This window comes from Schistocerca gregaria, chromosome 3 (assembly GCF_023897955.1).
Source record: "Schistocerca gregaria isolate iqSchGreg1 chromosome 3, iqSchGreg1.2, whole genome shotgun sequence".
Taxonomy (NCBI): Eukaryota; Metazoa; Arthropoda; class Insecta; order Orthoptera; family Acrididae; genus Schistocerca; species Schistocerca gregaria.
This window is the reverse complement of record NC_064922.1, coordinates 468940593-468962827: the sequence shown is the minus strand read 5'-3', so window position 1 is coordinate 468962827 and position 22235 is coordinate 468940593. Positions and strand designations below refer to the sequence as shown.

At 41.7% G+C, this 22235-nt stretch overlaps 1 protein-coding gene across 6 annotated transcripts in view; it reads right to left on the bottom strand.

The window, feature by feature from the left end:
• The window catches only part of LOC126355213 (peritrophin-1-like), an 84688-nt gene that overhangs the window by 48556 nt on the left and 13897 nt on the right, over window positions 1-22235 (bottom strand). Inside the window, exons 1-2 of one of the 6 annotated variants that reach the window (XM_050005466.1) lie at window positions 19313-19417; window positions 17097-17452 (exon numbers count right to left, since the gene is read on the bottom strand). The exons of 2 other annotated variants lie outside the window; for them this stretch is intronic. In XM_050005466.1, coding sequence (XP_049861423.1) covers window positions 17229-17452; window positions 19313-19319 — 231 coding nt within the window. In that variant the 5' untranslated portion in view covers window positions 19320-19417 and the 3' untranslated portion in view covers window positions 17097-17228. Of the gene's footprint in view, window positions 1-17096; window positions 17453-19312; window positions 19420-22235 lie in introns of those variants that run through there. 3 more of the 6 variants (XM_050005463.1, XM_050005468.1, XM_050005464.1) reach the window with 3 other exon arrangements.

Sequence of the window (22235 nt, the reverse complement as noted above, 5' to 3'; positions counted from 1 at the left end):
GTGCGGAATCATTGGCGACCACCTCATTGGTCATCACCTCACTGAAGGGGCCCAAACAGCTGCAACATATATCGCGTTTCTACCGAATGATCTGCCATCGTTGCTCGAAAATGTCCCACTGGAAACGAGTCGACGTATGTGGTATCAGTATGATGGTGCACCTGCACATTCCGCAATTAACACTAGGCTGACCCTTGACAGGATGTTCGACGGGCGTTTCATAGGACGAGGAGGACGCATAAATTGGCCAGACCGTTCTCCTGATGTGACACCTCTGGACTTCTTTCTGTGGGGTACGTTAAAGGAGAACGTGTAGCGTGATGTGCCTACAACCACAGAGGATATGAAACAACGTATTGTGGCAGCCTGCAGCGACATCACACCAGATGTACTGCGGCGTGTACGACATTCATTACGCCACAGATTGCAATTGTGTGCAGCAAATGATGGCCACCACATTGAACATCAATTGGCCCGACATATCGGGACACACTCTACTCCAGTCCGTAATTGAAAACGGAAACCACGTGTGTACGTGTTCCTCACCCATCATGGTAATGTACATGTGCGTCAGTGAGAAAGACCAATAAGAAGGTGTTATCATGTGGACGTAATGTGCTGATCCAGTCTCTTCTGTACCTATGGACCATCACCGTTCCCTTTGGATCCCTACGTAATTCGGTGCTCTCCGATACACACAATCGAACAGCGGAGGAGTGGTACTCAAGCGTCAACTTTAGGTTACAATATCTCCGGATGTAATTAACATTTTACAATGCAACAAACGGCACTGGGGTCCCATTTAAAAAGAACGTAGGTTTGTGTTACAAACATACTTCCGTGCATTTTTTATGGTTTGGCTCGGCTCTGAGTACTATGGGACTTAACAGCTGTGGTCATCAGTCGCCTAGAACTTAGAACTACTTAAACCTAACTAACCTAAGGACATCACATAACACCCTGCCATCACGAGGCAGAGAAAATCCCTGACCCCGCCGGGAATCGAACCCGGGCGTGGGAAGCGAGAACGCTACCGCACGACCACGAGATGCGGGCTTTTATGGTTTGTATTAACCAATTACGCTAGCCCCTCTCCTCACGTTCGGTCTGTGGAATCGATTCGTCAGTATCTGATGTGGTTTACGAAATATATCCAGCGGTAATGTTAGGTGACTCACCCGCCCTACAGGAAATGGTGCATATAAAATCCAAAGTAATGGCGAAGAGCAGGAGTTAAAGGTCTGTGCTGTGACTATATTGATGTCTTCTTAGGTCGATTTTCAAGTCAGTGTGACTTCTCTCTAACGTTTGTATCTTTCTCGCCATCAACAAAGAAAGTACGTTTATGGTGACATGGTGGACCAATCAAGGCCTGATGGCGGACTTTGTGATGCTGCCCTTAGGGCGAGCTGCAGAGGAGTGTTTATTGAGAATTTCGAGGTCCTAACGCAAGAAGCGCAAGTATTATGGAAGAGAAGGTATACGATATTTTATTGGCTGTTATAGAAATGGGGCTCTATATGTAAAGTTGCCGTCTTTAGTCTAAGATGTGTAATCATTTATTGATACTTCACAGTAAAACTACCAGTGAAGAGAGAGTATCATTACAGTAAAATAGAGTATAGATATTCGCACAACACCACCCCAGGTGTGAAGAGGAGTACAGGAGATCACAGGAGATTAGTAATGTAATAGATTAGTAAGGTATGGTATATCACCAATGTAGTTAGTATAAGTTATTAATAAGTTTGAAAATTAATTATGTGTACTCTATTACAGCTATTCTAAAAGAAAACAGAAAAGTAGTTTGTAGTAGGAAGCGGAATTCTACATTCACAGGTCAAAGGACAACCAGACAACGATACAAGGAGGAGCCAGCACTAAGAAGAGTAGAGGCGAATATTGATAAGTAACATATAAATTAGCAAGTCGACTGATCACATGGGATACTGGGAAAATGATAAGCTCACTGATAATGAATGGCCTTACAACAGCACTGATTCCTTATCTCTCCATCTCCCAAATGGATGAATGATTTTATATCATATTTTTGTACAGAGTTAAACAACGGATCAAAATGGCTCTGAGCACTGTGGGACTCAACTGCTGTGGTCATCAGTCCCCTAGAACTTAGAACTACTTAAACCTAACTAACCTAAGGACATCACACACATCCATGCCCGAGGCAGGATTCGAACCTGCGACCGTAGCAGTCGCACGGTTCCGGACTGCGCGCCTAGAACCGCGAGACCACCGCGGCCGGCAAACAATGGATCAAATTAAAAAACACGTTTTCGTATATCTTGTTTTATTGATTAATGATCATATTTCCAGGAACCGAAAATAAGTTTGTAAGCTTTTTTAATTCTTTTCTATAAATAGAATTGAATCATTCGTGAAAGATAAACATATTCTTTTCGACATATATGTAGGTTTATACTGTCAAGCGAACACTTGTATATGTCACTCGAGGTATTAGAAGAAAGACACTGGTTGCAGTATCTGCACAGAGTTATCGGAATGTCGGGGACATAACTGAGAACTAAAGTTTTCGCTGAGTGGGAGGACAGCCGGCTGGAGTGGACAAGTGGCGCAGCGAGGTGAAAGTATTACGGCAACTGACGCGGGGCGGCGTAGCGTAAGTACGGCCGCTGTGGCACGTGGGAAGCAGCACCGTGTCTACCTGCTGGGGGTTGCCGAACGCGACGGCCTGCCGAGGCCATTTTGACAGAGCTGAAAGGGTCAAGAGGTTACAAGGGGTTTAAGGAAGTTGCTTCATTTAGTGGCTTGTAACACTTTGTCGTGTGTTGCCTAACACTGTATAATCTCACTAGTGACAAGCAGGTCAAAAGCTTCTTCAATGTACAAGTCATTGACATACAGAACTCTTTTCAAATCCTCTCTACATGACAACTCTTGGCAGGTATGCATACTCTCGAAATTCTACATCATCGAGATTACGGTATTCTGAAACCTACATAACTTCTCCATTCCACGTAATTATAGACCCAATGCATCACAATTAACGGAAAAGGCAAGAAAGAAGAGAAACAAGTTACAGGACCAAATGCAGAGGAGGAAAGACAGAAGGGAAGGGAAGTTAAAAGAGACAAGAGAAAAATTAAATTTGGAGCTGTTGGGAGGTGTAAGGTACCATCAAAATACGTAACCAGTTTATACAGGGTGGTCCATTGATAGTGACCGGGCCAAATATCTCACGAATTAAGTGTCAAAAGTAAAAACTACAAAGAACTACACTCGTCTAGGTTGAAGGGGGGAACCAGATGCTGCTATGCTTTGCCCGCTATATGGCGCTGCCATAGGTCAAACGGATACCAACAGCGTTTTTTTTAAAATAGGAACCCCCATTTTTATTACATATTCGTGTAGCACGTAAAGAAATATCAATGTTTTAGTCGGACCACTTTTTTCGCTTTGTGAGAGATGCATGGCGACGACTTTGAACGTCGTGTACAGTTCTGCCAGTGGGCACAAGAGAAATTATGGAACGATGACAGATTTTTGGCACGCGTTCTATTTAGCGACGAAGCGTCATTCACCAATAGCGGTAACGTAAACCGGCATAATATGCACTATTGGGCAACGGAAAATCTACGATGGCAGAGACAAGTGGAACATCAACGGCCTTGGTGGGTTAATGTATGGTGCGGCATTATGGGAGGAAGGATAATTGGCACCCATTTTATAGATGGCAATCTAAATGGTGCACTGTATGCCGATTTCCTACGTAGTGTTCTACCGATGTTACTACAAGATGTTTCACTGCATGATAGAATGGCGATGTACTTTCAACAGGTTGGATGTCCGGCACATTGCTCGCATGCGGTTCAAGCGGTGTTGAATAGCATACATTTCATGAAAGGTGGATTGGTCGTCGAAGCACCATACCATGGCCCGCGCGTTCACCGGAACTGACGACTCCGGATTTCTTTCTGTAGGGAAAGTTGAAGGATATTTTCTATCGTGATCCACCGACAACGCCTGGCAACATGCGTCAGCGCATTGTCAATGCGTGTGCTAACATTACGGAAAGCGAACTGCTCGCTGTTGAGAGGAATTTCGTTGCACGTATTGCCAAATGCATTGAGGTTGACGGACATCATTTTGAGCATTTATTGCATTAATGTGGTATTTACAGGTAATTACGCTGTAACAGCATGCGTTCACAGAAATGATAAGTTCACAAAGGTACATGTATCACACTGGAACAACCGAAATAAAATGTTCAAACGTACCTACGTTATGTATTTTAATTTAAAAAACCTACATGTTACCAACTGGTCGCCTAACATTGTGAGCCATATGTTTGTGACTATTACACCGCCATCTGTCACAAAGCGAAAAAAGTGGTCCAACTAAAACATGCGTATATCTGTACGTACTACACGAACATGTAAGAAAAATGAGGGTTCCTATTCAAAACAAACACAGTTGATATCCGTTTGACCTATGGCAGCGCCATCTAGCGGGCCAACCATAGCGCCATCTGTTTTCTCCCTTCAAGCTATAAAAGTTTCGTTCTTTCTAGTCTTTCCGTTCGACGCTTATTTCGTGAGATGTTTGGCCCGGTCACCATCAATGGACCACCCCTTGTACCTACTTTCATAAAAAGTATCACTTTAGAGATTCACAGCAACTTGCTGACAAAGTCCGTTCTAACAGGCATTTAGCTCAAACGGCGCTCTCTTCCCAGTTGTCACAGCTCTCATGTCCACTGTAACATACTCTCACCACTCTAAGGCGACAAAAGATGCAGTCATAGAGGTGACCGACACAATAACGTGCACCAACAGTCAGTCGCGCTCGAGTTCGAGCGACTGACACAACTAGTCTGCAACTCAGCAACGTCGATAGGCGAATGCTGGGGTGTCATTTTACGCACCATCGCACCAACAATATTCCCAATCCTCTCCGCTAACACAGTAACTGTACCTTGGCTCCCATGAGTTGAGCGAGGGCATGTAACGACGTCAGCGTCCAGTGAGAGTGGTATGTGAAGCGAGCGCTTGTTTTGTAGGTTCCACTAGCTAGGTGGAATATTCAGTGTGCACATTCCAAAAAAAGAACCCCCAGTTCCAACGCGAGTGTTCGTTTTTGCGACGTCTCCTTGCGGAGTCAGGAACATTTTTTTCAATCGTTTCTATAAATACGTCGATTTGAATTGTTTGTAAAAGGTAAATTTATTTACTACGCACTTAGAATGTTTTATAAGAGTTTAGATTGTTTGTTTACGATTATGGAAACACGACAAATGCATGGCACCAATTTTACATATTTAACGCATGAGTAATATAAAATAAGCGGATCATTGGGAAGAAGTGGTACCGCTTTGAAATAATGATATGTAAAGTTAATATGGAGTCATGTTATGTAAACCCTAAACCGTGATCACTAGTGTTTATATGATGTATGCTCCTACTTTTGCCAATTTTTGTTGTATATTATACACTCCTGGAAATGGAAAAAAGAACACATTGACACCGGTGTGTCAGACCCACCTTACTAGCTCCGGACACGGCGAGAGGGCTGTGCAAGCAATGATCACACGCACGGCGCAGCGGACACACCAGGAACCACGGTGTTGGCCGTCGAATGGCGCTAGCTGCGCAGCATTTGTGCACCGCCGCCGTCAGTGTCAGCCAGTTTGCCGTGGCATACGGAGCTCCATCGCAGTCCTTAACACTGGTAGCATGCCGCGGCAGCGTGGACGTGAACCGTATGTGCAGTTGACGGACTTTGAGCGAGGGCGTATAGTGGGCATGCGGGAGGCCGGGTGGACGTACCGCCGAATTGCTCAACACGTGGGGCGTGAGGTCTCCACAATACATCGATGTTGTCGCCAGTGGTCGGAGGAGGTGCACGTGCCCGTCGACCTGGGACCGGACCGCAGCGACGCACGGATGCACGCCAAGACTGTAGGATCCTACGCACTGCCGTAGGGGACCGCACCGCCACTTCCCAGCAAATTAGGGACAATGTTGCTTCTGCGGTATCGGCGAGGACCATTCGCAACCGTCTCTATGAAGCTGGGCTACGGTCCCGCACACCGTTAGGCCGTCTTCCGCTCACGCCCCAACGTCGTGCAGCCCGCCTCCAGTGGTGTCGCGACAGGCGTGAATGGAGGGACGAATGGAGACGTGTCGTCTTCAGCGATGAGAGTCGCTTCTGCCTTGGTGCCAATGATGGTTGTATGCGTGTTTGGCGCCGTGCAGGTGAGCGCCACAATCAGGACTGCATACGACCGAGGCACACAGGGCCAACACCCGGCAAGGGAACGTGCTTTTCCAACAGGACAATGCACGTCCGCATGTATCCCGTGCCACCCAACGTGCTCTAGAAGGTGTGAGTCAACTACCCTGGCCAGCAAGATCTCCGGATCTGTTCCCCATTGAGCATGTTTGGGACTGGATGAAGCATCGTCTCACGCGGTGTGCACGTCCAGCACGAACGCTGGTCCAACTGAGGCGCCAGGTGGAAATGGCATGGCAAGCCGTTCCACAGGACTACATCCAGCATCTCTACGATCGTCTCCATGGGAGAATAGCAGCGTGCATTGCTGCGAAAGGTGAATATACACTGTACTAGTGCCGACATTGTGCATGCTCTGTTGCCTGTGTCTATGTGCCTGTGGTTCTGTCAGTGTGATCATGTGATGTATCTGACCCCAGGAATGTGTCAATAAAGTTTCCCCTTCCTGGGACAATGAATTCACGGTGTTCTTATTTCAATTTCCAGGAGTGTATAATCTTGCTTGTGGTGGTTACGCTAGTTAATACACACCCAACACTTACACAATTATTGTTTTGCTTGGAATAAGATTGCTGGTATTGCAATTTCAAAAAGATAAGGTAGGAGGCTCCCTATCAGTGAACAGTGAAAGACTCATATTGCTTGCTCAAAAAACTGATGCTGCATTTAAATTCAAAAGGGCACAGCATTCTACACCGAGTTGCCCAAATAACTAGTATGTGCCGACTCCTACCAATGACTGTAAGGCTTTGGCTGGTAACAGGCATAATAACATTATGATAATTTTATTACAAATTATTTTTATCATCAAGAGGATTTTCTACTGTATCTAACGTCCACAATATTTTAATTAGATAACAGCAGAAAATCAGTTGATAAGAAGAGGGTAATGTAAGACCTCAGACTTTGTTGACGTATTACTTTGCAGCTATTAGAACGGCACTTGGATTTTAATTGCAGTAAAACATCGGGTACAAGTTATTTAGGACATTGAGATATGGGGGCAATGAGGATGACCTTCTAACCGTCTGTGTTGCACGCTTAAGGGATAACTGGCAGTCAGAATGCGGCACAATCTTTTTGCTGAGAAACCACAGGAAATGAGAACAGACCTTGTTAACGAACGGGCTGCTCCATCGTACGTGGTTGGAATGCAACAGTGTATTCGCACGCGCTTCCTCAGTGGGGTGACACTAGGGTCGGCCACGTACCGGAATCAATGGCCCAAAGCCATCTCCTACCAGCATAGGTTTATATGGACTCTGGCCTTAACAGTCTTCGGACGGTAAGAGTGGGAAGCGTAGTCCGTAGCGGTGACATGGCTCAAACCCAGCCCCATTGCAACGATCACATCTTAAATTTTAAAAAACGAACCAACTGCCATTGTCTCTTCTAGAAAACTAGGCAGGAGTGGGAGTTTTTCCCTGAATTGCTACGTGGACTAGCACGGATTGGCGGAAGGTTGCGAGACTCAAAGCAAGAAGGGGGCACTCATTTAGAGACAAGCCATGTCATTGGACAGTTAGACAGTCCGTTCGTTTTCAATAGCGGAGCAGTGAGTTTTTGTGAAAAGGTTAGTCGGGATCTAACCCTTCTCCTTGAGTGGAGAGGACGTGTTTGTTTGCGCCAGCTTGTGCGCGATGGAGAGGGAATGAAGATCCAGAGCAGATGTGCCAGTGTGTCTCTGTGAGCTGAAGGCAGAGTGCAGAAGTTAAGAAAGTCTAATAGTAATTGTACATTAGAAGTGCTTTTTATTCTCCCGTGCTTGTAGTGAGATTCTGTCTTTATCTGACCGGAGGGCAAGCGGCAGATATCACTCACACATGGTACGATACCAGAGCTGTTCACAGAGACAAGTATTACGGACAATACTAGTCCAAGCGAGTGGGCAGGTTTCACAGCTGCAGCGATTGCCTACCGAAGGTGCGGTACTCTCATTGAATCGGCAGCAGCCGCCTACACTGCCGTTTTGGATGTGATGATACCGTAACTCACCAGAATACAGAGTCTTAATTCAGTAAATGCGTTGAGTTACATGCGCTTGTGCTGTATTCAAAAGCTGTTAGATTCATTTGGGAGTTGGCTACTTTTTTGGCTATAGCTCGATGACATACTTTCTGTCATTATTTAGTCAGCTCGCGTTCCAAAATTTATTTAAGCGGGAGACAAGTTCAATATGTATTAATACCAGGCCAAACTCAGAGAGACAATTAAGGCTATGGGGTATTCTTGTCAATCGAAAATTTTAACTGAATCAGTAAATGACTGTTACAATAAATTTTGTACGTATATATATTTAAATTCTTTTTTTCATTTTATAATTTCCCACAACTCTTCCAGAGTGAAGAAAGACATTAGATGACGCAAGGGAAAATGGCGAATTCTGTAGATGAGATGAGAAATAGAAAGACTGAGACTACTGGAGTGGATAAAACTAGCGTAAAACTTTGATGTGGCCACAACAGGTTAGAGGTGAACAACAATTTATGGCAAAGTGTGAGTAATTGGGAGAAAACCGCTAAGCATTGGTTGATGTCTGTGGTATAACGTAATCCATGAAAGCAAAAGACAACTGCGTGAAGAACTAAATTATTAACGTGCCCATTTCCGAATTCCCAACCATATGAATCCTGTACCATATCTGAAAATTTTTAAACTGTTAATAATTCCCACAATGAGATTTTCACTCTGCAGCGGAGTTTGTGCTGATATGAAACTTCCTGGCAGATTAAAACTGTGTGCCCGACCGAGACTCGAACTCGGGACTTTGGCCTTTCGCGGGCAAGTGCTCTACCAACTGAACTACCGAAGCACGACTCACGCGCGGTACTCACAGCTTAACTTCTGCCAGTATCCGTCTCTCACCTTCTAAACTTTACAGAAGCTCTTCTGCGAACCTTGCAGAACTCGCACTCCTGAAAGAAAGGATACTGCGGAGACATGGCTTAGCCACAGCGTGGGGGATGTTTCCAGAGTGAGATTTTCACTCTGGTAATAATTTATCTTAAACAAGATATAAAGAGAAACTTTGAATAATATTATCATGTGCAAGAGTCAAGTAATGGAGCAACTAGAATGAATAATAATGCGTTGTCGTGTGATTGAATTATAATTGAATGGCTAGTTAACTTCAAATGACTCGAAATAATCATGACACAAGGATAATAGCTGAAAAAAATATGGTTGAATCCTGACTTGTTTGAAGAAAAAGCAGAATATTAGTTTGAGTAAATATGATTGACTCTCGTAAAATAATGTAATAATCTGAACATGTTGATAGTCATTGTAATTGTGTATGAGAGAGGTGTGTATGTTTGTATGTATTTGTACGTTGTGATTGTGTATGAGAGAGGTGTGTATGTTTGTATGTATTTGTACGTCTGTATGTAAACTGCATCGCTCATGATTTCATTGTTAACCTTCTCTTTTAGGACAACCAACCAACATGAAAGCCAGAGGTATGAGAAAAATGGCAGATTGAAACGATATGGATTATTGGAAGGGTGCTGAACCTTGGGCACGCGTGAGCAGCACACACCGAAACTGTGTCAGCATTATGGAGTGTGGTTGCAGTTACAGCATGTCACTTGAAGCTGCTGCCTGATGGAGACCCGTGAGCCGAAGCTTAAGCTGATGACAACGTATGGGATGATTCTGGTCGCTGATCCCTGCTCTTAATGAACCGCGCCGACAATGCGCCGACCCCAATCTGTCGTTGCTGCTGCAGGAACCCTTGCTGCTTCCCCACCACACCAACGAGAAATCGACGACAGTGCCATACAAAGATGCACTGTTTGCAATGCCAAGAGATGTTTCAAGTAGTCCGTTGACCAGACCTTGTTGAATTATATTTCATCCGGAAAGAACTATATGATTCTGCAGCGTCACACCATTGAACTTATAAACTGTTGTTGTGTGAAAACAAATATCTCACTACCGTCTTTGTATCAACACTGGTCACAGCACATAACATCGAAAGTAGCAGCACGTCAAACCTTCAGTATTTAAAAGACATTACTTAACTGATTTAACGTCTACAACTGCTGATTTCAATGCAGCCAGCTATGATCTGATCAAAGACCTGAACTTGCATAACCAGATCAAGGTCACATCGCTGTGGATAATTCAGTTTTGATTAATTTATGTGTGCGCACAACACACTAAGGGAATAAATTACATTGTGGACGATCATGTATCGCAACCAGTCTGTCGTAGGCTACTACTATGACTCTTATGAGTGCCACTATGAAGTGAACGGACATCGAAAGAACAATGATTCGCGACCTCATCACCACGTACCTATCACACCTAGATCTTTACAATGAGCTTCTTGTGTGACAAATTAGTTATGCCTCGAACTGACATTAGTTTTTTTCTGCAATGGCTTTTCAGGGTGATGCTCTTACTTAGTGCATTTGATATTGAATTATGTTAAACATGTAGGTCATACAGATAAATGTTCGTATTGTTTTCTCAGTACTTCTGAGCACTTATAATTCTAATTGATAGTCATAGCATTTCTTCAAAGTAGTTATTCTTTTACACGGTAAACAACAAAAAACATAATTTGAAGCTAAAATTTTAATTGAAATCGTATTTAACAACTAATTCATTGATTCACATCCGGTGATACAAGAATTTTACGTGTACAGATATCTAATTTTATGCTTCAACGAAAATTTTTTTTTCGTGGGTTACCCATTCTATAGAGATTTTAATTTGTGAATATATCATTTTGTATCTGTGTTTAGTATTTTAGTCTGTTTTAGGGAGATTTATTCTCGAAGCTGTATGTATTTTCAGCTATTTATTTTACCTTGTGAAGTGTAGATTTTTTTCGTATCAGACGTGATAAAGTTTTAGTCTATCATGGTATTAGACATTTTCTCTGACAGTATGAAGAGAGTAACTAACACATAGTTTGGGGTGTGAATGAACCTAATCATTGTTTAAAAATATTGATTGGGTGAATGTCTGTTTTTAACCATTGCTGTTTGAGTGAGTAGGCAACATGATGTTAAATGGTTTACAATGTCCTTTGGGAAGAACGTAGGTTAACTGAGAATCAATTGTAAAGTAAATTTTGAAGAATAATGAGTTCGGACTATTTGATTGACATCAATTAATATCGTCAACAGCAGTACAAGCGATCGTCATTAACTGACTAATGTAACCTTGCTCTTCATTTACCCTCGATTTACATTTGCCTGCCTTCTAGAAGTGAGAGAATATTGAAAGCCCTCTCAATGGTGCCGGGGTAGTAAACGTCAGCCACTACCTTCAGAGCCATTTTGCAGAAGGTCTGCTGATGTAGAGGTGAAGGAAGGTCACTACCCCACGGCCAGGCAGTTATTTGTGCCGCCACCCTTGGAAGCCTAAAGCTTCAAGGACACATAGATAGTGCCTATAGTGACTGACATCACTATTGTGCACAAAATTAGAAAGCAGAGTTTCATCCGGATTGCTCTGGAAGCCACACATAAACGCTTCGAAGACGGGATGAGGTCTGTAGTTTTGGGCCTTTAAAGATGTGAAACACTGAGGTATACCTTGAATCTGCAAAAAAAAAAAGAAAACAAATACTTACATGACTCAAGAATCATAAGGATGGGATCACTTAAGCAAACTACATTTTAGAAGGAATAGGTAGCGAGAGAGCGAAGCGATATTTTACTGTGCAACTTGGTAAAACGAACGGTATTGGTTATCCAAATAGCATGTTCTCAGAGCATTTTTATGGGTCAGCGCTTGGGAGATCCAGAGTACGGCCAATGACAATCCAGAAAGAAATGCAAATAATAAATGCAAAACACAGAAAACCAAGGTTTCCTTGTGGCAAGCATTGGATCAGGAATATCTTCTCCTTCATGATTAACTTTACCCGAGCTCCTGTCTTCTACTTGATCGCCACTAAGTGCCACCGCCAGCGCTAATGTATCTAGGGACTTACAGAAATTTCGGACTGCTCTGCTCTTTACCGTTGGCGAGAGTCGTTGATTCCGCTAGTAACTGATTTTGCAGCCACTCCAGTCTCTACCTACAACACTAAGTTGCGATCGAGCGACAACAACGAGACAAGGTATAGGGAAACTAAACTCATTTCACGTCATTTCGATCACTTCCAACTGGAGATTTGTACCTCGAATCAGTGAGCAGTCTGCTTTCAAATACAACCACAGGTGTGATGTCTTCCCTTCTATAGTACTATCTGTTTTCAGTCTGCATCACCACAGTCAATGGGCGCATCCCAATTACAATTACTTCACCTGCACGATTATTAGCATCTTCTCCAAACCCCTGCGCCAGATAAGTCAAGGTCTTATTACAGTACCGTTGCCACTGTTTGTTAGTTGTTTTGTCAATAACTTTCTCAAAATAAAGCAAGGCAATTGTGATTCGTGCTTAATTTAGTAGTGATAAGTTCCCTCGTTCATTTTGAAGGTAACACAAATTTTTGCTACGCCTGTCAGGCTTACAAGTCATTTAAATACTTGTCATATTGCATAAGTAAATGTCTTTCCGTGACATGATTTAATATGACTTATTGTTTAGCGCAGCCTTATTAGTCGTCTTTGTGTTAGAAAGTAAGATGTTTTTCATGTGTTACGTAAGAATTATTTGTGATAGTGTAAGTAGGCTGTTTAGGTTCTTTTATTGGTAACGCCACGTAGTGCTCTGTATGAAAATCAGTGGCTGTGCTGCGTGCAGTCTGTGGCTGGTTTCTATTGTTGTTCGCAATTGTAGTGATGGGCAGCTGGATGTTGACAGCGCGTAACGTTGCTCAGTTGGATGTGAGCCACCGGCAGTGGTGGATGTGGGGAGAGAGAGGGTGGAATTTTGAGATCGGACGATCTGGACGTGTGTCCATCAGAAAGAGTAAATTTGTAATTTTGGATATCATGAACTGGTATATATATTATGACTTTTGAACACTATTAAGGTAAATACATTGTTTGTTCTGTATCAAAATCTTTCATTTGCTAACTATGCCTATCAGTAGTTAGTGCCTTCAGTAGTTAGAATCTTTTATTTAGCTGGCAGTAGTGGCTCTCGCTGTATTGCAGTAGTTCGAGTAACGAAGATTTTTGTGAGCTAAGTGATTTGTGAAGCGTTTAGGTTAATTTAGTCAGGGCCATTCTTTTGTAGGGATTATTGAAAGTCAGATTCCGCTGCGCTAAAAATATTGTCTGTCAGTTTAAACACAGTCATGTATAATTTTTCTAAGGGGACGTTTCAATAGTAGTTATGGAAACCACATAATCGTATTTGAGCAATTTCTCTTTGTATGCATACGAATTGTAGGATTAGGACATATTACAGCTAGAGAATGAATCTCTTTTGTACTTCTTATGTGCGTGAAGAGCTAATCAATTCTTATTGACTGTTTACCAGTGTTTTTGGTATCGTTTTCTGATCGGACAAGATATTGCTCTATTTTTCCTCTTCATAATTTTTTACTAGTAATTTCGAGAACAAACTCAGACTTTCCCTGTGAAGGATAGCTGTATCTGTACGAAGATTTTCTCGGTCCAGCATTCAACCATGTAATGAAATACGTAATATGGGGCTACCTACTGAAAATAAACACTTTCGGTGAGAGAAGGTGAAGTTACGGATTTATAGATAAGTTGGATTTACCTGCTAAATTTTTGCAGATCAATTTGCCTTTCGTTCTGAACTGAAAATTGTAGTGACATATATATGTTGGGGTTATGATGGGTTTTTTTAAACGTGTACGCTCCGTGTCACATATGGTCATGCATGTGTTATCTGTTATGCCAGTATGAAGAGATTTTAGACGACATAATTCGTGGTGTGAGCTCTGTTGATTGATAACTTACTGGAAGTTTGTGATCGGTGATGAAATTCAAACTCTGTCCAATGCGACGAAGCTGATCACTTACCCCGTAATTTATACTCGCGTTTCGTCCATGTCGTGGAGTCGCTTAACTTCAACAATGTGTCTACAAATACTGTATGTTCATGAATTTGAGGGAGTTATGGAGCGGTGTTCGTCCAAGTACTGCAAACACTATATAGAAAAATGGCAGCGAGAAATTACTCACTAATGTGAATATGAAATATGAAAGATACGGTGATGTGGAAATACAGTGAGCTGACTGTGATTCGGTCTGTATATTAACTACTAAATAACGTTACTCACCTTAAAGTAATTATACACCGGTTTGTCGGAACGTTTGCATCCTTTTTTACTTCCAGCAGTGTATATTACACCTTCAGGTTAATCATACTTTTAGCAACTACTGGTGTATCTTTTCTGTCACGTGTAGCGTTACGTGCTTCTTTCTACACAATCTATCGTAAACTACTTAGAAGATTAATATCCCTGTCATGCTAATGAAAAATAAATTAAATTAGAAAACAATGACAGACACGTAGTAGGCAGGAAGAGATCCAGCTGAATAATTTCTACCTAAATTGGGGCAACGTAGCATCCCTGTTTGCTTCTACCACCAGCAGGAAACACATCATATGTATAACCAAATATTAACTGGATTTTACCGCCTGTTCTGAAGTGGGGCAGAGATTCGCATTACTCTTTACGCATTCTTTATTGCCCATATTTTCTAAGATAGAGTTGATGCCACGGAAGTTAGTTCTTTTTCGTCAGTGAAATCAGTAGCTGTAATTATAAGAATGGATATGAAAGCAGCGGAGTAACTGACATTACTGAGAGAAGAAATGTATGTAAACACAGTGCATACTTAAGATTATGTTATGAACTGACTAAACAAAGGAAAAGTTGATTTGGGAAGTTATACTGTGTCTTTCATGAACCATATCCACAGATGATTATAGAGATATTTTGTTCTTACGCAGTCTACACGGTACACAACTACATAATTTATGTGGGACACAGAAAATAGAAAAAACATTAAAGTATTCCAAAATAATAAAAGGACAAAACAAGTCGATGGATTACTGTTATAAACGGAGACTGTGTAGAAAAATAGTACATGCAAAAGGAATGTTGAATAATGTTGACACTAGGTCTTAAATCTTCAAAACAGCCATTAACAACAATCGACAGCGGTTCAAAATTAATTCATAGTGAATTCGCTGTATGCGAATGTCTTGGCATCACCTGTGTTAGACGTATAGAGTGCCTCAAATCTTTGCGTCAATTTGAAACGGGTGATAGTAGTTCAACAGCAGATTATACTTACTGTGCTATGGACATAAACAACGTACACTGCACAACAAAAAAGCAGCTCATAGTAATTGCTCTAAATGTCGAGCACCAGTCGCAGTACATGTATGGCAATGAAGTACTGCCGCACTTTCTCGATGATTCCTAGTGTCTAGTTGTAACAGGAGAAAAGCAGATTCAGACGTAAAAATCAGGTTTTCAATGGTTATTAGAGGGATTTCATACACCAGTGTCTTGACGTAACACCAGAGAAAATGAACAGAGGTATGAGATTTGGCGATCGCGCAGGACGTGGGAGAGGACGTCCCTTTCCAATCCCCGATGACGGTATGATTTCTTTTGGCATTTTTTTTTTTGTGTTTGTGGACATTATCGTCGATATGAGCTCGTGTACCGTCGTGTTGAAACAACATCCTTTTGCGGACAACAAGGAGGACACTCTCCAAGAATTGTGGCAGCACATCTCACAAGAAAACCAGCTAACGTGGACCATCCGGGAAGGCCGCAAGTAAAGTCCTATTAGGTGGCCTTGGAAATTGCCCGCCCAACATTGACTGAGAATCGCTGCTGGTGGCCATCTATGTGGGTGGTGTGGGGACTGTCCTCGCTCCACCCATGGCTGTTGCATTTGTTGGAAACACCATCACGGATGAATGAGGCCTCATCCATGAACAATAAAAACCGTATGAAGTTCGGAACTACAGCACTGCAACGGATAATCCACTGGCGTTAGTGAACGAGGGGCTTAAAATCCAGTGGTTGCAAAAGTTCTGTATGAGAGAGTGTAATACTTGTTCCATCAGTATTCTATACGATATATCCTTCAAAGTGTGCGTTTCACAGCTAGTTGACGTGTGCTCGTTTCTGGGTAGTCGGCCACACGATCCAGCACCATCTGCTCAAAGTCTGATGTTCGGACATGTCTTTGGCGGGCACCTTGACCACGTCTGTTTATTTTATGTTACACGTCTAATTCCGTAGAACCGAATTGAGAAGCAAATCTCCAAAGTCACTGAACGTGTCAGCACATGAAATGAGAATATAAAAGTAATATCCCATAAAATAAAATGTTTATGAAGCCAAAAAAAGACAAGCCATAAGTTTATGCATACTCAATCAACAATATGACATAGGAAACAGCTTCGTTTTTAAACGCTCTCCTCGACAGAATAGAAGGAGTATCCTCCACCCGACTACACCTTCACTCACCCCCCGCCTCCCACCCCCCCCCTCAAAAAAATAGGAAGAGATCGTACTTGCATCATTACTCGTAAATCACAAAGTAAAGAGTATTATTGACACAAAAACACACATTGGAGGAAGGATGTTAGGAGGAATATGGTTCAATATCAGATTTCGATTTAGAAATGGTCAAGAACGGGGAATAAAGCTGGTTGCATCCTTACGGAAGGAATGAACTCGGGGATTTTGGGATGCCCACAGAATTAAAATCTGGATAACTAGAGAAGGAATTCTATCTTCTTCCACCTGAAAGTTACACTAGTACCCCATCACCATATTTGGAGAAGAACATAATCGGCGCGTGCCTCTCATTTACTAACTTCTTTCAGTATCATTAATTAATCAAGACATTTCTTAATATCTTGCATTGTAAGATTATTCGACATTCTTGTTTCACAATAACAACTAATAATTTTGTTTTGCTTATTGCTGTTTATTTAAAGTTGACTATTACATTAGAGTACATTGTGAAATCTACTGGAATACATTTTCATAATCATGCCAAGTAATGTCGAATGAGAGACAGCCGATCGTCCGGTGCCTTCTACTTCCTGGCCTGGGGCCAGTCGCAGGTGTTGATGTTGGAGTTCCAGACGGTGCCAGTGGGGCAGGCCATGTGGACGGACCTGCCGTTGCTGCACTCGTAGAAGCTGCTGCTGTCGTTCTCGTCAGGGAAGAAGACGGGCGTGGAGCCGTCGTACTGCGGGCAGTTGGGGGCCGCCGACACCACGGCTACCAGCACGCACACGGCCAGAAGAGAAGCCAGCACTGGAGCAGTAAGAGTAGTCAGGTGTGGACTGGCGTCATCGCAGGACACACATGTTTGCAGAGAAAAATCAGGTAGCAAAAGTAAAAACGAGGGACTAAATAGCGCGGGGAATGTAAACAAATAGCGGTGCTTATGTTGCGCCGTAAGGATTGATGTTACATGGACGATAAACATTGTAGACAAGAAGAGAATAGAAGTATTCAACATGTTCCCCTACAGAAAACTTGGAATATAAGATAGGAAGATCACATAACTAACGAGGACGAACTGAATAGAACTGGGGAGATAAGAAATTTGTACCACGGCTTGACTAAAACAAGGAATTGGTTGAGAGGACACATTCTGATACATCAATGGATCAAAAGTTCACAAGAAGACGGAAGGGGGGGGGGGGAAGGGGGGAGATTATATAGGAAGACCAAGAGATAAGCACAGTAAGCAGATTCTGAGGATGTACGCTGCAGTATTCGCAGATGAAGGGGCTTGCACAGGATAGAGTAGCATGGAAAGCTGTGTCAAACAAGTCTTTTGACTGAAGACCACAATAACGTTTTCCACAGAGACTACTTTTAAGTAAGTATCATGATCCTAACACCAAGGCAATATTAACTGGGGAGATGGTCATATAATTTTCGGGTTGATTGTAGTATGCATCGAGTTACATGTTTCTATTGCTTTCAAAAATACTGACTGCCTAGTTTGCCTACTTTGTCGTAAAATGTCGTAACATTCAGTTACAACTCCATAGCCGAAGATATTAGCTTGAGAGTGTTACCTGAAATAGAATTTCCTTATAATGAGATCTTCAACAGGATTTCCAAACCTCTTCTGGAATAATTGTCCCAGTTAACTTTAACCTAATTTTCTTTTCTTTAAATTTTTGGCACGATGACTTCTTTGCCACAAAAGAAACTAATTTCACCAAATGTTGAACATCACATGTACCATCTCTCTTATTATTTTATCTTTTTTTCCTTACATATTCCCATTTCAACGAGATTATACTTTTTATGATGTGATGCAACGATGACACTTTGTGCCCCTACAACCTAATGGCTTCTACTTCCACTATTATTCAGTAAAGTAAGGAAGGCATATTGCTAAATATTCACATAGTCAGAGCCTTCGAACAATGAAGCCTTTCGTGACCGAATGTCATCGTTGCTGATGAATCTTTCAGGCTATATGGTCGTTGTCTAAAAAATCTTTTCTGTTCCTGACGTTTCGCGAGAGCAGCGCTAGAGATCTTCCGAGATGCTTTTAGTGACGCTGGGTTGGCAAGGCTCATGACCTGACAGATTCACCAGGGGGTTGAAATTTTATCAGCCTATGACCAAGAGACGTCGTCCTGAATATTTTGTGTTTACATTCCAAATAATGTGATCTGCGTTTATGTCATGGAAATCGGAGGTAACATATCCTCCTCCTATTACAATAAGTTTTATTAATATAACTTACAATCACGCACGAAGTCCAATGACTCGTAAACAAGCTGTCATCGATGTACTAATTTTTGTATATAATTTCACATGTTAAATATATGTCTCAGAGACAGAGACCACAAAGAACTCCCATGTATCCTTACGGGCCGAGTGTATGCTCATCTCATGGCACAGCATCTCAGACTCACTTCTAATTTCTTAACTTTTACCCGACATTCGATCATTCTAACCTGGTAACTAGCAGTTGTTGATAGGCCATTGCCTGACAAATGTTTACTACACAACTGACTAGCAATGTTCATTTTTCCAGTAAAAATAAATGTCTTGCCCACATGCAGATGACAAATACTTTGCAGGAGACTATCGCCAGTAGAATTATATCTTTCCAGTTTAAAATACAACGGAACTTTCACTTACCCTTCATGATAGTTGGGGCACAAGTCACTCTGGGCGTCTCTAACAGTAGGAAGATACCCAACAGTGCTTCGCTGAGGGTTTATATACACGCTGCGACAGATAAACCGCCTCATATCAATGTGGATGACACGAAACATTAAGGGCGTTTCCTACAACTCGATTATCTTTCAGGAAATGTCAAAGATAAATCTGTCACGTCATGACAGTTCCGAAATCACAATTGTGATTCGATATGCTTTTCAAATACACGCTTGACAGCTGCTTTCAGTACATTTTTTAATCACTTGTGTACACGACAGCAAAATTTATTCCGAACTATTTCGTTGTCCTTGTATTAAGACACGACGTTTGTTCGCGGAAATATTCAAACGGAAGTTGAAAAACATTTTGAATATAAAATTAAGATTGGGTTGATGGCAAATTTATGCAGTATGACCATTGTTAACTGATCAAGCGACAATTTAAGATTTCCACTAGACAGAAAACTGCACTGAACGTCAACTATAGCAGTTACATACTTGATGTGCTCCACATATTATGAAAACTTGGTTACGGGGAGTATCTCGTTAAACGTAGCCAACGCCATCATCTTCATTAAAACTGTTGTGTATTCTGTGCTGATACTTTTAAGAACTTAATACTGACATGCTAGATGTCACAGTTCCTTTATTAACTTTATCACACGAAACAAAATTTGACAAATAAAAAATTAATCTCAGAAAGCTAACTGTAGGTGGTAGAAGAATCAGATAATAGATAATCAAGAAGTAGGGAAAGTACTGAAGAGGATAATAGTCTTCTACAAGAGCATGCTGTCAACTGATAATAGAAACGTAATTAGAGGCCTACATCAGTGAATTGTGTAATTAATTATAAAAATTATACACCAAATTTATACTGTGTTAAGTAGAAAAGGGGCGACCAGATCACTGCAGCCAACACGGGTCACTTCCTGCTGGCGTGTTCTGTCTTCCTGTGGTGTTTCTCAGTCGCTGATTTACTGCTAAGGAATACAGACGGGGCGCGAGGAAAAGAACTCACTGTAGTTTTGGTGTTGTAAGAGGCAGGAAGCCAAATGACCCTCTTGTTTTTCCGGATTCCAATTCACCACAGGTCGACGTGTATCTTCAAAATATTTGTTATTTACTTATAACCCTTCGTTAAAATTATAATACTGATTTTTGTTACTTAAAATTTCCAGTCCCTCTAGAACAATGAGTTGGCTTCCATTAGTTGCTGTACAGAACACATACAAGTTCCGTTTTATGCCTGTCGTGGAATATTTACGTTTAGGAATCTATCTACTAAAGGTCGTTTTAACTGTGAATTTACAACTTTAAAACTTTGGAATGATGCAGAAATGTATTGAGATAACTTACAGAATCGGTAGATGTGTCTTTTGTACCTAACAACCTCAAGTTTCATATGAAAGTGTCAAGTGTCATTTTGGTTCGATGTGATTATGATTTGTGAAGCGATAAACATCCCATCTGTTATCAGTTTCTTCTCACACTCGTCGCAGCAACTCGATTTTTCAAATCGGCTAAACTGTTTAGTAGGAGACCAAATTACACACGGTTTCTAATGACACCTCGGAGAAACAAATCCATTGGTGTCAAGTCTGGGGAGCGATGTGGCCATGTGATTGACGCTGCAAGTGTAACTGGTGATTTATCATGTCGTAGTGGTCAACACGTCCCAAAGAAGTTCTTGTACCAAGAGAAAATCGTAGGACTGCTTTGAGGTTTTTTAGCGCATTCGGTGACAAATTTTGTTGCAGAGTGTGTTTCACCAAACCAGAACATACACTGAGCACACTCCGCCCCAGTGAAAGTATCCATTTAATGAGGTTTTCACTCTTCAGCGTAGTGTGTGCTTATATGAAATTTCCCGGCCTATCAAACTGTGTGCGAGACTGAGACTCGATCTCGGGAACTTTACCTTTCGGGGGCAAGTTCTCTACCACCCGAGATACTCAAGCACGACTCGCGACCCGTCCTCACAGCCCTACTTCCTCCAGTACCTTGTCTCCTATCTTCCAAAGTCCACAGAATTTCTCCGCGAAGAGCAAAGGTTTCGGTCCGGCACAGTTTTAATCTGCGAGGGAGATTCAGCCATTTTAACTGTGCACTATGCTTGCACTCTTGCTGGCGGAATGCACTATATGAATCAAACTTGCGGTCGTTTCCTACGAAATGACACATCTACCGATTCTTTAAGTTATCTCAATAAATTCCAGTATCATTCCAAAGTGGTAAAGTTCTTTTACACTCACGCTTTATATGCTCTTTAAAAACCGTCTTAAATAACTACCTACATGACTTACGCAATGCCGATCACAACCACTGCAGTTATTTCTGTATATACCTGATGTCAATAGTGTACCACTTTTAGGTCCAGTTCATTGGCTAAGACGAAATCACGAACATTTATTTATTTTAAAATCTAATCTTAGGTTAGATTTTTTTGGAGCATTTGTCAATTTTTTGTGAAATTTTGCTATTATATGTGGTAGCATTATATATTGATTCCATATGTCCAATACAACACCCGGAGTGTCATTAACCGTTCATTGAGATTCTTTTAAACTTTTTTACGTGTTTTAAAACCCTTCCTTAGATCGATTAATTTCAATATATCTAGTTCTTTCATTATTCCATTATGTTGTAAAGGAAGGAGTACTAGACGATAAGGCAAAGAATTTGTAAAGTACTCTGGTGCAGCTTTGAAAATGAAATGAATAGTCATTTGTCATAACGATGGTGCATGTTGGTTTCTGTAACTGTCGATGACATGTTTACTTTACTTTCTCATTATAATGAAGTTCACTTGTCACATTTTACATCAAGCAAAAAGGTTTCGCATAGTTTATGCAAAGTAATACAATCCTCATTGTGTATAAGAGGAGAATAGCATCGTTATA